Genomic DNA, 14641 nt, shown 5'->3' with positions numbered 1-14641 from the left:
GTAAAATGAAAGATCGTGATAAAATCCGGCCTTATCAAATTTCTTTTCAAATTCACATATGGACTCACTTATAACAGCTTCAGGTCAGACTATTAAAATATTCACGTCATCTAGAAGTTGGTCGGCGAACGAAATCTCGTACTCAAAATAGATCCTTCCTTTCCAACTGCGACCATAACCTAGTTTTTAAAATGTTACTGTTAATCGAGGCGAGCTGTATAACTATATATGAAGCATCTTCTCTGGATCAAAACCAAAATGTAATAACAATGGGTTTAGCTTTTGCCTGATTTATTTCATAGATCGTGGATTGGGTTTTTGTTTAGTTCATGCTGATTGATAAACCAGACTCGAAGTTGAGTCATCACTTGCTTACGTGCGAACTTTCTATTGAATCCAGAGAAAATTGATGTGCACATGTGTCCGAGAATGTCAAATGTCATTCAAGAATAAGTATAATATAACAAGCTCGCAAAATAAACACGTGACGAACAGTTTTGAATTTGAGGAGCATCATCAAGTGTGTTACGTTGCACACACACTCACATTTTCTAACTTCACAGCTGTTTTGTTTGTCGTGCAAAGTTTCACAACTACATTTTTGAGAACACGATGAATGATTTGTCCAGTTGTATCTCCATGAACTAAGATCACAGTTACCACTAGCACCGAGCGGAACAGTTTATTTGGCTTGAAACTCAGTGTCGACTTTTGATTTATCACTCTAATTTCAACTTCAAGAGAACCGTTTAAGAAAATCGAAAAAGCCTTACCGAGAATGATTTGCTCTCTATCTTTTGTTCTGGTTTCTTGTGTGATTCTAAAGAGCCACCTTTCTTTTGCTCTAACTGGTGCTTGTACCATGCTTCCTTTTGATAACTACACCGAACTGAGCTGTAAGGTAGGAAATCGAAACAGCTACTGAATCTTTCTGATAATTAGCGAACTTTAAAAATTGAAATGTTTGGGAAAACCACTTTCAACTCAGTGGTTGTTATCATACATAACAACGTGTTGTTAATTTCGAAAAATAAGTAAAATAAGTACGAAACCTGAATTGTGTTTGACAAATGACCACTCCAGGTGACAGGGTGGTATAACGACACCAAGCTCCCCTGCAACACTTACAAAGCAGCTGACGAGGGTGATGCTAGCTTTCTCTACGTTCCAATAGGGCTAACGGTCACCATTTTCTGTCCTATCAGGTGCACATCTCAAACTCAAACATAGTCATATAATAGTCACATAATAGTCCTTAGTCACATAATAGTCACATAATAGTCCCATAATAGCCACATAAAACGTGATCATATTTTAAGTACTATTTCTTATTTAAAATTAAACGGCACAACAATGCATGCCATGATCTTTAAAATAACAGAATATTGATATTCTTATCCCACTTACAGGCACATTCTGGTTGGAGCTGGTCAGTATGATTGTGAAGAGAAGGGGTTCGACCCTCCCATACAACTTAGTAATTACACTGACAAGATAGATCCACATCCTAAGTGTCTTAATGTGGATGAAATGCAGGTATGGTGACATCTTGGCAATAGTCAGTAATTACTGGGCTGATCCTTTGATCCGATTTAGGGCGTTTTATTAACCGGCGTTGTAAAGTTTTTTTGCATCAAATAAATCGTCCTACAAATTCTGTTTGTGAATCAAAGTTTTTTTGAGGTATTTACGTACAATCACTACTATCCACTAAAATATATTGTTAATTCTCCCACCCATTCAGGGAGCACTATGTGACTCAGACACTCTGCCTGTATCGTCTCCCCACTACAAGTTGTACAGTGATGCAGACTATGTGTTTGTAGACCGGGAGTACAAGGTCCAGTGTGAGGCTGGTTACAGTACTGTTGCTTACTCTCACTCCAATCAGGACAGGTACTTTGGAGTTTTTATTTGAGAGATTCGGTAGAAATAGTTATAGATATCATGACGAATCTTCATTGACAGCTTGAATAAAGAATATTTCCGTGTTATTGTGATGCCGAAATTCTTGACCTCGTTCCATGAAATAACAAAAAAGTGGGTTACCATAGTAACTAGCTAGTAAATATAACCCAATTCCCTCAGGGAACTGTACGGAGTGTGTTATCAGTCAGGAAAGTGGGAGGTAACAGGGAGTAAGTGTCTGGGAATGTGTGGCTCCGAGGTGAGGCACGGTGGGGAGGCGCGCAACACGGCTCTTCTCTATGATAGTTACACTGACTTACAAGTCACTACTCAACTGGTAGGGAAACACTTCTTTACAGGGGTGGTTACATTTTACTTTTTAGCCACTGAATTTTAGAAGTTTAATAGTGTATTTTAGGTTCATGAAGCCCAGGATGATGTCAGAATCCTTAATTCATTTGTTACAGGACAACGGTTTGCATCCTGTGGGGACGGAAGTTAACGTGTCTATCACGTGTGAGGAGGGGTACTCTTCAACAGGTAAATTGTTCAATAAAGTTTCTAATTTGTATGACTATTTATTATTTAAAGATGCTTTTCAATCCAAGAAGCATTGTGCGTACAAGTAGATGAATAATTAAAATAAAACCATCCTCCAGGAAGCAGATCAGGAGAGTTTAAAATAACGTGTCTGGTAGACAACACTACAGCTGCTGCCGGGTATTACGGACACAGCAGATACGAGACCACCGTCAACTGTAAACGTTAGTTTCTAAACTAGACCTCATTTATTATTTCCCTGGTGTTATTTTTGTCTTCCATTACACACAATAATGAAAAACAGAGTAGATAACAATTACCGGAAATTATAAACTTAAACTTAAAGACACGCTAAGACCACCCACAGGTAACTGTCAGGTGCCCACACTCCGAGAAGGTAAACTAATTGACCCGTGGACTGGTTTGACTCTGATACCCGGCACCTGGACCCTGAAGAACAGTGATGATGCTGCTCGGATGAGGTGCCCCACAGGGACATACGCTCTTGGGAGGGTTAGGATTGAGTGCTATGACGGAGAGATAACTCATCCTCTTCCAACTTGTACACGTATGTTGCTTTATCTTCGTTAGCTAAGGAACCCATGGTCAAGTTGATGACAGCTTTATTTCTATCGTTATTATTTTAAACTTTAAAGTTGGTTGAAGAATTGAAACATGAAATGATGATGACTTTTTCAGTGGTATTTCGAAATTTAATTTACAAATCCAAAATACTAACTGTCCCGGGTAATCTTGCACCGCTGACCATTGCTCGACACAGGAGAGTTCCAGCCATGCGAAGCACCCCTGATAGAACACGGGGTCAGGGACCCCCACAATTTGGCCCCCGCTGACTCCTACACCCTACAATGTTCACCAGGATTCTCACTTCCTGTCACTGTGTCACCTAAAGTAGACTGTAGGAGAATGTCAGGAAAGTTGACAGACCTTGGAGTTCCAGCCGCGGGGTTGTCTCCGGCTGCCAGCTATGCTTGTTATCGTAAGATCTAGTTTTAATCTTATTTTAAGTCATTTTGCATGTAATAATTTCATACGGAGCCAAATTTAAATCATTCAGTTTTAATGATGTTAACTTAGAACTGACCCATCCCTAACAAGGTCAAAAGGAAATCGCGGCACGTGCAGAATCGTGATTTCTCCCATTCTCCGCGACAAATCGCGATTTTAGACGTTTGCCGAGACAAATCGCGATTTTCTCAGATCCTCGCGACAAATCGCGATTATTTCAGTTCTCTGAGGACCAAATTTGCGCATTCTTCTTTAAATCCGAGGGCCAAATATCACGTTCTTTATGATTATATGGAACTAATCACATCCACAGCCTTCCGAATGTAGGTATGGACCGAAAAGGTATTTTCGGCTCATAATTATCAGGGTAGCATGAAACATGAACAAAAGTAGTTTCCAGAAAAACTTTGAAAATAATTTCGATTTAGAAAATTTTCGGTCCGAGTCATTCTCGATAGGTACAAGGAAGTGCGGAGTGCCTCAATATGTAAGTTACTCTCCTTGTTTCTATATAAACATAACTTTTATAATAATTCTTACGTAATAATTATAATAATTTTCTATTATCACTAGAACTAGAAGCCGCACAGACCTACTATCTACACACAAACTAACTAGCAATTGTCATAACTCTAATCCTATGAACCAGTGTATCCCAAATTCATAATTTGTGTAACAACGAGTAAGTACAGCTTGAATCGCTGGTGTTTATTTGTCTAAGTTGCTATACAAATTGTACATACTCAACATATAATCAACCAATATAACTTCCAGTATGCTGTTTTATAGCAATAATATATTCGAGATTATGTTATACTAGTGTAACCATGGCCTACGGCCTTGGTTACACTAGTATTTGAAATGCAAAAGTATAAACCCGCATATCTCTATTATATTCTAAAAACCCATTACATTTTGGTAGTTAAAACGGTGCCAGCTGTTCTGACATTTATAAACTTTAAGAAGGCTTTCGAAAGTGTACATCGTGGGAAAATGTTCAAGATTCTAGAAGCTTACGGCATTCCAGTCAAAATTGTAGAGCTTATACGGCTCATGTACGAGAAGACAATGGCCAAAGTCCTAACTCCAGACAGAGAAACGGAATTGTTCGAGATACTAGCAGGTGTGTTACAGGGTGATACCTTAGCACCTTACCTTTTTGCAATAGTCATCGACTACTGTATGAGGCAAGCCATAGGTGATGATGCGGAGCGACTTGGACTCACTCTCGAACGTAGAAAAAGCAGAAGAGTGGGGCCCAAGATCATCACCGATGTGGACTTTGCGGCTCTTACTAAATCGCCCGCCCAAAAATTTCACGTGACTTTGGTTTTTTGGTTTTGCAGCCGTACAACTACAAAACGGTTTTACATAAACCCTAATCCCAACCCTAACCCTAACCATAACCCCGAAGCTATCCATAATCTTAACCACAACCCTGACTCTAACCCGAGCCCTAAATAATCGATTTCACGTTTTACTAGCCTGTCACGTGACCAAAACGGTTTTTTGCCCATAACTCTCCAGGGAAGCATTTTAACCCTACGTCATGGGGGTGATTCGGAATCAGCGTCCAAAAATACACCGATCCGGATCACTTTCATGCCTAAAGGGCCTTTTCACAAGAATTTTCTTAAAATTTGGGCGAGCGATTTAGTAGGAGCGGGACTTTGCAGATAATATAGCACTTAAATCTGAGGACATGGACAAGGCTAACGAGTTCCTGCTCCGAGTAGAATCGGCGGCAGCGAGCGTGGGGCTTCACATAAACGAAGGCAAGACCAAGGTCATGACACTGAATATGGAGGATCGATCTAGCGACCTACAAATCGATCCGGGGAAGCCATGGAAAATGTGGATGATTTTATCTACCTAGGCTCCTGGATTGAGAGCACAGGGTGCCGTACATAGACTGAAGAATATCTAGGAATCCAAACTCTCAAAGAGCCTAAAGATTAGATTGTTCATAGCGGCTTGTGAGTCAATACTGCTCTACGGATCAGAAATCTGGACACTGACAAAGGCTCAAGAAAAAAGTTTGGACGGGACATACACAAAAATGCTGCGTATGGTGCTGGGTATCTCATGGAAGGACAAGGTCAGCAATATAACTTTGTATGGTAGTCTACCAAGGCTGTCAAACAAGTTACGAAGCAGGAGACTAAAAATGGCGGGACACTGCATCATACATCCTCAGCTACTTGCCAGCGATTTAGTGTTATGGGAACCTATGCATGGTAGAGCACAGCAAGGCCGACCAAGACAAAGCTACTTGTCTATGTTACTGAAGGAAGTTGGGACAAACTCTAAAGAGGAACTGCGAACCCTGATGTGGGACAGGGATATATGGAGGGGGTTATCTGGCGTAGATCGGACTTAGTTCCGACATAGTAGTAGTAGTAGTAGTAAAACGGTGTAAAAGTATGAAATCGCTCAGTCAAAGCATACTCAGAGCTCGACCATGATACCGGCCGGGATTTGGCGTTTTTGTCCCGGTCCCGGTCCCGGCCGGGATAACCGTTTTGGCCGGGATATTAGCTATACTAACAGGCCAGTTAACGAATTTATGACATCTAACTTAGCTCTGCAAATACATTATCTTTCGCCGCAAATTCACCGCGATTTTGCCTAGTTTGACTTTTTTTTGGCCTAAATAATCGCGATTTTCTTTTGTCCTTGATCCCTAAGATTTAGGGATGGGTCAGTTCAAGATTTTTCCCTAAGAATTTGAATAGTGCAGCTCCAAGTATGTGACCTAATATTTCAGCTGGTTGCGACATGCCCTTCACTTCCCTCTCCCACGGAACCCTCCACCCTATACCCACCCACACTCGAGCTCCCTACAAAGTTGGACAGGTCATTACAATATCATGCTTTAACGTACAGTCTCCGTCCCTGCATGAGTGTCTTTGGGACGGATGGGATAATGAATTGTGGCCTGACTGCACCCCTTCAAGTACTAAAAATATGAGACTTAGTGGACTGTTAATAACTTTTTTGATATTAATCATTGTGTTAGGTTTTGCCGATTGATCTGGTTAAAGTTATCGTTTTTATCAAAAGCATCTAGACTGTGTTAGGATATCATTATTGTGTCGTTTTTATTTTAACCGCAATTCATATTCAAGAATCTTCTTTTGACTTCTCGCAGTTATACGTCCGCCCAGGATTCAGAAGCCTGGATCACTATCTTGGAGCTGCATTTCTTTTTGGTTTTTCTGAGGAACGGTTATAAAGGACAGATTGTCAATTAACGTATATGGTGGATCGTATCACTTCGGCCCCAAAGTCTGGCAGCCATTTTAACAGCACAATGAATAGTTATATAATATATATTACAGTATTGAGTATAACTATAAAGTTGCATCACTTGCGCGAAGCAACTCAGCGCTCGCGTTATAAGTAGGTTATAAATATAAACCTACAATGGCCAATTAAATCACACGATCGCTTTGTAGCGCGATGCACTACTGGGCCGTGCCGCGCATCTTCTCGCAACCACGTATGCAGATCGGCGAGATGCGAAGGATTGACATCATGATCAATGATATGAATCAAACGATCGCTTTGTTAATACTTATATGAATTACCTGGGGACCTCAGGCTATCATGCTCATAAACATATGAATAGAGCATAGAGATTCGGCGGAATGACAGGCTGAGCGCGGCCCAATAAGGCAGTAATGTTAATATTTATAAATTTACAAGAAAACTGCCCGAAAAATTTAAAGCATTATCCAACCATCCGACATTATGTTACAGCTAAAAGCAGCGTATTTTGCCCCATTTTCATCACTATATAGCTATATCGATCAATTTCGATATTTAACAGGTGATACTTAATGTAAAATATTTGTTTCAAACTAATCAGGACCGTCGACGAGTCCAACTCGGCGCGCGTCCTGGTAGGTTGTAAACCTACAAGTCCTGGTAGGTTATAAATCTACAAATACCCCCTACCACCTAGCTTTACTTGGGGACCTTATGCTATTATGTTCATAAAATAGAGATTCGGCGGAATGACAGTGGACAGGCTGAGCGCGGCCCAGTAACACCCAGTAACACAGCTATTATATGCAGTGTACAGTTAGCAGCAGTTTCTTTGCACTTTTATAGCCTTGTATCACGTTGCGACCCCCACCGTCGTTTCACTATGGTGGGTGTCAAATAATTTGCGAGCCGTATCGTCCTGACGATACAGTGGGCCGGGAGCCGCGCACTCGTGTGCGGCGGGTCATACACAATACAACGTATAATGACAATTATAGCCTCCCTGTTGCTCTATCCAGAGCCCTTGCACTTGCAGTAGCGCGCGCCCGCCTCACAACAAGCGCGCCCGAAGTGGCGCGAAAGCACATGGTTAGGTGAAGCCTCCCTGTGTCTTACTATACGGGCATGTTTCTGCTCGATACGCTAAGGACTTCACATAGCCATGTGTATACGCGTACTGCATGACGCGCTTGTTTCACAAGCGCTACTGCAAGCGAACGGGCTCATGGGCTCTGGTTAGAGCAAGCTAAGGACTCCAGATACACCTTTCTCTAAACGCAATTTTTACCGTCGAATCGATTAAAAATTGTTTTGAAATGAAAAGTCCGATTTATTTTGGGCAAAAATTGTAAATATAGGCCAAAAACCATGTTTTTAAAAACTTTTTAGCAACTTAATTTTGTTGGCATTGGGCATATCGCAACAAAATTATGGGCAAAAACCGTTTTGGTCACGTGACAGGCTAATAAAATACGAATTCGATTGTTTAGGGCTCGGGTTAGGGTTAGCGGGTTGTGGTACGGGTTATGGTTAGCTTCGGGATTACCCAGAAAATCTTACCGCCTGCTGGGCTTGCTAGAGGTAATAGATTTTCAACAGCACGTTTGGCGTCGCGCGTCACATCGAGTTTACCTTTCACACGCTGCATTTAGTTTAGTAGTCTTGACAACGACATGACTTTGCAAAGTTTAAAAGCTGCGATCTTTAATTAAGCCAAAAATCAAACTTTTCGGTTTAATTCAGAATCTAAGTTGTTCCCAATTGTGCTCCTAGGGAGCCTCCTTTAAATTTACGAGACGGACATTTTGTTGAAAACCGGAAGGTTCTATTTATTTTACTTTTGGAGATATTCCCCGGCTGGTAGGGTTTGCTGGGTATGGTTAATTGACGATGTCAATTCATGGCAGCTCGTCGCGGCACAGTAACGCATTTCGCGGATCTATCCGATCTGCGAGAAGCCTCATTGAGTGCGCGGCGCGGCACAGTAATGCATCGCGCTACAAGGGTTATGGTTAGGGTTAGGGTTGGGATAAGGGTTTATATAAAACTGTTCTGTACGGCTGCAAAACCATAAAAACCAAAGTCACGTGAAATTTTTGGGCGAGCGAATTAGTAAAGCCTGTTTCCAGTTTCAGAAGTAAATAGCGGCGGTCGCGCGCTACTGCCATTAACAAGCAAAAGGGCTCTGGATAGAGCAACTGACAAAATATGAATATATAATTACTTTATTGGCCTAAAAGTTATAAACTGTCAACGTTTAAAACGCGCATTGGTACGTATAGCACGTGACTAATAAGGTCATATTTATATTTTTAAACATATTCTTGATCATATCCTTAAAGTTAAACTTCATACTATTGTGTCCAATTAATGGTTAGATCTTCAAACTCATGGCAGAAAACTTGACGGATGTAACTCGTCTAAATTTCTTCGAAGTAGTGCGCGCCGGGCCAGATCATTAACAATGGTCAACAGAAAACACGTCTTTTTGCCCACAATAGCATTTACTAATTGGAGAGTTAGAATTAACCCAAATATCAGGGACACGAATGAGTACTCCAGGATTTAAGAAACTAAACTTTCAACACTGAAAACATTCAGATTCTTGCCAAATATATTTCGATTGTAGTCATCTCCAGTGACATTGAACCTAAAAAATGTTAAAAGGTTAGTGAAACTCAAACCGTTACAAAATTAAGAATCCGAAAAAGGTAAAAAGATCATATTAAGGTTTATGGAATATAGGTAATCCAAAGGGATTGACAGTATTAAGGCCAAAAGGTCTAAGAGAATTAAGCAAATGTATGTAGTTATTTTCTTTTACTTCAAGTGTACTGGGACTGCAATTCTCTAAAATAAAAGTTCTAAAAGTTTCATTAAAATCTGTATGTACTCCTAAACCGTGGTCAATCAAGTGGACTCCTAGGCAGCAATAGCAGCAAATCTGGGGAAACTTGGTGGACATTGACTTTTTTCACACAATTTGAGTATGTTGACTTCAACATTATGTTGCAGCTTATTGTGGTTAATCTCAATGTTGGAGTGATGTTTTTCTGGTGCACAAAACACTGCAGTACGGTTATGTTGAATAATTGTGGTTAATGGGTCATCCATGTGGCCACTATGGTGGTTAAAATACCAGTTTTAGGGTTAACCACCATTTTTAGATATGATATTATGAACTGAGTAGTCATTATATTGAGATCATATCATGGTGCAACTATCACAAAAGTTTTCAAACCTCATGGGGGGCATTTTGTGGTCCTAATGGTGGTTAAATTGAAGATGAACGGTGAGCTATAAATATTGCTCTGATTATAGATGTATAGTGGTGGTTGTTCATTTGTGCATGGATGATAATTTTTTATCACAAATGTGCAATTTAATAGTATGGTTGATTTGAGGTGGTTAATATTCGTAAAAAGTGCTAAAAAGATGGTTAAAATGTCAAAATTTGTTGTTAACCACCAATCAAAACATTATTGATGATTTTAATCAACATTTTATGGTCAACAAAGGACATTTGAAGGGTCTTGATAAAAGTTATCAAGAAATGTTGTCATAAAAGTGGTTAAAAGGGCTATATTACTTGCTAGGCTGTTGAACAAGGCATCTATTAAAGTGAAAATTAACCACAATATGAACTTCAGATAATGGTTTGCTATCCAAATGAGTGTATATTTGTTTGCAAATGCATATTTGACCCCAAGTTCATGCATTCCGATCAATGTGCAGCTAAGGTGGTTAAAATGTCTCGAAAATACCCTATATTTGCACTAATTAACCATTTTTAGAGCACATATTATCTTTGTAAAGCTATAGCTGGCCATGCTACATTATCTAGATATAACTACCTGCTCATTTATATGACCAGAAACATTGCTGAGTCCTATGTTGCATCCATCATGGTTAATAAAGGTCTAAAATTGACCAAAATCAGTGTTTTTGGTCGTTTTAACCGCCATACGGCCACAAATTTTGTTGCATTATCTTCAAAATCACTTATTATCCTTCAGCTATCTCTCATAATCAAATATCAAAACAAAATAAGGCACCAAAAGGTCAGATTGTGCTGAATAATGGTTAATTTGTGATGGCTTCTGTTGACCGAAGGTCCAAAATCAACATGTTTTAACCACATTATGGCCACATCTAAGGTTTTATGGTATTGGGACCATAGCCAAAAGTTTTGGGCACCTGGATGGTGTACTCTGCTTTTGGAATTATGGTGATATCTCAATGCTGTGCCATTCCAGGTGGTTAAGTACGCGCGCGCGCGCACGCATACACTTTTGGGGGTTTTTGATATACCAAAGTTGGTGGTTAACCGTTTTACATTAGACCTTCACTAAAAGTATTGGGCACTCTAGTGGTGACATAATATATAAAGAAATTAAGCATAAACTAAATATGTTGGCCTACAGATGGTTAAGTACGCGCGCGCGCGCACGCATACACTGTAACATAAACACATATAAACCACTCCACATACCACATTTATTAACCTTTTTAATTTCTTTCTTCAACCATGTGTCAATGAACCGTTTCTGTTCAATAATGACCATCAATTTTAACTGTAACACTCATATCTTCAGTGTAGTAAGGGTTTGAGTGTTAGAAGTACAAAAAAATGTCCACTGACAAATCAGTCATATTTCGACTACTTAACCACCTAACTCAGCACCAAAATGTTCTGGGATTTATTTCGTTGCACTATCATGAAGCTATGACATTTTTGGACCTATGTAAATATTCAGATTACTAGAATTCATAATTTGTGATTTTTAAGGGGTGGTCAAATGCTTCAAAGTGGTGTATTTCAAAGTTTCCCCAGATTTGCTGCTATTGCTGTAGGCTATACTCATCACTAGTAATATCAAATGCTCTACCATCAACGATTTCATAAAATTTGGACCTGTGTCCGTCCATCCTTTTATGCAAGCTATTAATAGTCCTACCCACATAGTTTTTCTTACAAATCGAACACTGTACAAGATAGATGATGTTATAGGTCTTGCAACAACCAGGGGCTGATTTGATCTTTTTGCCATTTGATGTGATGGAGTCCTTATTCATGATCATTTTACAACACTTGCAGTTTCTTCTGTGACAGGGTTCAGTTTTACCATGTTTAGCACCTAAGGCAAGCTGTTTAGATGTAACGAGGCGAGATCTAAGCGTAGATCCCGTTTTCTTCACAAACTGAAACAGTTTATTTTTTCCTTTCCATTTACTAATTAATTGATGTTATTGTAAAACTTTTATAACATCAAGAGTTTAAATTCCCAATTAGTCAGACTGAGCAGGTTGAGACTTGAGCTGTTGTATAACTTTTATAACATATAAGTTTTCAGTTTTTGTGAAATTTTATCCGGAAATAATTCAAAATAACAATTAAATGTTAGAAAATGGAAAAGTCCTAAAAATGTGACAATGCAATTGTGTATTTTAATCTATACAATGGAGAAAAGTTAAATAAATCAGCTAAGTGTTAACCCCCTTAATGATTAAGTAATGTGTGAACGATCCCTAATAATATTCATATCTAACAGTAGAACATGCGAAACAATGATGGAACCTTTTCCGAAATTAGATTTGACTTGTTGCTGTTTTGGGTTGTCATTTTGAGCACATTTATTTTTCCTGTAACAGCTCTTCTTTTCCTAAATCTTATGTATTTATCTAAGTGCCCTAGATGAAAGTAAATTGCTTCATGCTGCTGTTAAAAAGTGACAGCCACGAAGAAATTGTTATTTTGAAAGGAGTCTTTTTCAGGAGGATTTCAATGAAGACAACTTTTCTCTGCTCTCTATTCGGTCCAAAGAAAATTAGTTTATGAACCAACTTCCTATATAGTAAAAATTATAAATTTCTGTGTTGGTTATGAAGAAGTGCTCACTTTAGTTTATCTTCAACTAGGCTTACTTTTAACTAATAGTCTGGTATTTTGAATATTGGAGCCATGTTGTTCCAGAGAGAAGTTGGCTTGAGAGTTGATTTCCAAAATGGGATGCTGTGCTTATCAAAAGGTGACATAATAATAATAATAATTCTATACAGTTACATAATTGAAACAATTATGGCCCCTTATTGTGGGCAGAGTATGTTTCTTTATTGAATTGTCCTGATATAAACTTATCTGAGTGACTGCATTAAAATAATTTAAGGTGAGTTCTCTTAAAACTTTAAGACAATAGGAATAAATACTAGGACCTAATAAAATGAAAACAAAATGCAGCCATCTAATTTGTTGTTGAGCTTTCTCTTCTCCTACGGTTGACTAGAGGAACCATCTTTGGCGAGTATTAGGAACTTAGATCATTACAAATACCGTGCTGTAAGTTTGCAAGGCATGTGGACTAAGTGGGTCGAGAGTACTCAACTTGAAAGTGGGTGTTGAGAATCCTCAACTATACTAAAGATAATGATGTTCAGAAGATGAGGCAGTAGAGTGAGTAGTAGAGGCTGAAGAAGAATAAATGTCACAAGAGATGAGCACTATAACTATAATGATCATCTTTATGATAGTTCACCAATGGCAATTTGTACTAGAGAGCGGAAGGCAGTGATGCTGTTATCACTATCATCTCTTAAGATAGACCATGATGGTTGGTCATTAAAGGAATGGTCCTGCAGGGTTTCCCTGTAAGAGCAGCTGCACAGTGGACAGTAGAAGAGTCTGTGATAATTGGTGTCCAATACCTTACAATTTGGACACTGAGGGTTGCAGTTGTTGGCTACCCTTGCCTGGAAGGCTGCAAAGGTGATGTCATGGCCATGTAGGAGAGACATAACCTTAGTATCCGTGTTTCTGCTTGAGTAGCGAGGAAATAATCGTTTGCTCCTTTCATCAATATTATCCAGTATCTGACCCTCACTCTGATTTATTCTTGGGTTCAGCAGGAGATGTTTATTCCAAGTAAACTCAATGAAGCGGATTATTTAAATTCTTTTGAGTAGCTGACAACATCGTTCTGGACACTAGTCAGAAGGTCTATTTTGCTTCTGTTTAGTTCTTTGGACCCAGTTTTCCACGTTAGAAACTTACGTATCTCGTCAATATGGTGGTGGTATCGGTGGGCCTTTGCCTCCTCTAGCTGCAAGATGAGCCCTTGTATAAATGGGTCACTTGTAAGTGCTTTTATTACAAATTTTATAATGACCATCTTGTAGGATATCTCAAGGGGTGGAATCCCAAGCGCAACAGAGGTCAAATCTTTGGGAGGATGGTGAGTGGCCCCACTTATCTTCAAGAGGACCCTGGCATAAAAGTCTTTGAAAGTGTCGAGGTTATCTTTTAGCCATATAGGAGCAGCATATAGAAGTTTTGTGAGTACCACTGTTTTGAAGAGCATTCTGAGTGAGCTTGTATTCAGACCTCTGTGGCGGGTGGAGTTTTGGGTGATCCTGTGCCAGGCAAACCAGCATTGCTTGAGTTTGAATTTTGCGTGACCCTTGAATGTGAGCTTGTTGTCGATTGTTAATCCGAGAACAGTTGATTGATAGGTATAGGTTATGGGTCTGCTGCCAATAATTAACGGACTTAAGGTTGTGACATCAGGTGCAGTTGAGGATGCTGGTGCGATCATTATGCACTCAGTTTTGTTTTTATCACAGTTCGGGATTAGTTTCCATTTACTGCACCAGACATGAAGGTATTTGCACATCAGCTGCATTATCCGGTGAGCACATATATAGGATCCATGTGGGATACTGCTATGCTTCCATCGTCCGCATATTTGAATAGACTTGAGTTAGAGCTGCATTCCAGTGGAAGCTGGTCCTTACATAACATATCCGAGATGTAGAGGATAAATAGCAGAGGTGCAAGGACAGAGCCTTGGGGAAGCCCAAACCATCCACATGAGCGTTGGAATCCGAGACTGTTGTCAAC

At 39.5% G+C, this 14641-nt stretch overlaps 1 protein-coding gene across 1 annotated transcript; it reads left to right on the top strand.

Annotated features, from left to right (window-relative positions):
- Positions 1–502: 502 nt before the first annotated feature.
- Positions 503–6603, top strand: LOC134820686 (uncharacterized). Its single transcript, XM_063831214.1, has 10 exons — positions 503–901; positions 1084–1205; positions 1410–1536; positions 1745–1896; positions 2089–2245; positions 2376–2448; positions 2568–2672; positions 2816–3016; positions 3230–3448; positions 6245–6603. Exons 1-10 carry the CDS (start codon positions 779–781, stop codon positions 6508–6510), a joined length of 1545 nt encoding a protein of 514 aa, XP_063687284.1. The 5' UTR covers positions 503–778; the 3' UTR covers positions 6511–6603.
- Positions 6604–14641: the final 8038 nt, after the last annotated feature.

This window comes from Bolinopsis microptera, chromosome 9 (assembly GCF_026151205.1).
Source record: "Bolinopsis microptera isolate Bmic1 chromosome 9, MBARI_Bmic_1.0, whole genome shotgun sequence".
Taxonomy (NCBI): Eukaryota; Metazoa; Ctenophora; class Tentaculata; order Lobata; family Bolinopsidae; genus Bolinopsis; species Bolinopsis microptera.
The sequence above is the reverse complement of the archived record's forward strand: the minus strand, read 5'-3'. Positions and strand labels throughout refer to the sequence as shown.

What these genes read in the sequence shown, in the direction of transcription:
- LOC134820686 (XM_063831214.1), top strand. Translation starts at nt 779, where the DNA reads ATGATTTGCTCTCTATCTTTTGTTCTGGTTTCTTGTGTGATTCTAAAG. An exon ending in GACCACCGTCAACTGTAAAC is followed by an intron (nt 2,673 to 2,815) that starts GTTAGTTTCTAA and finishes GACCACCCACAG; the next exon opens with GTAACTGTCAGGTGCCCACA. An exon ending in TCCTCTTCCAACTTGTACAC is followed by an intron (nt 3,017 to 3,229) that starts GTATGTTGCTTT and finishes TGCTCGACACAG; the next exon opens with GAGAGTTCCAGCCATGCGAA.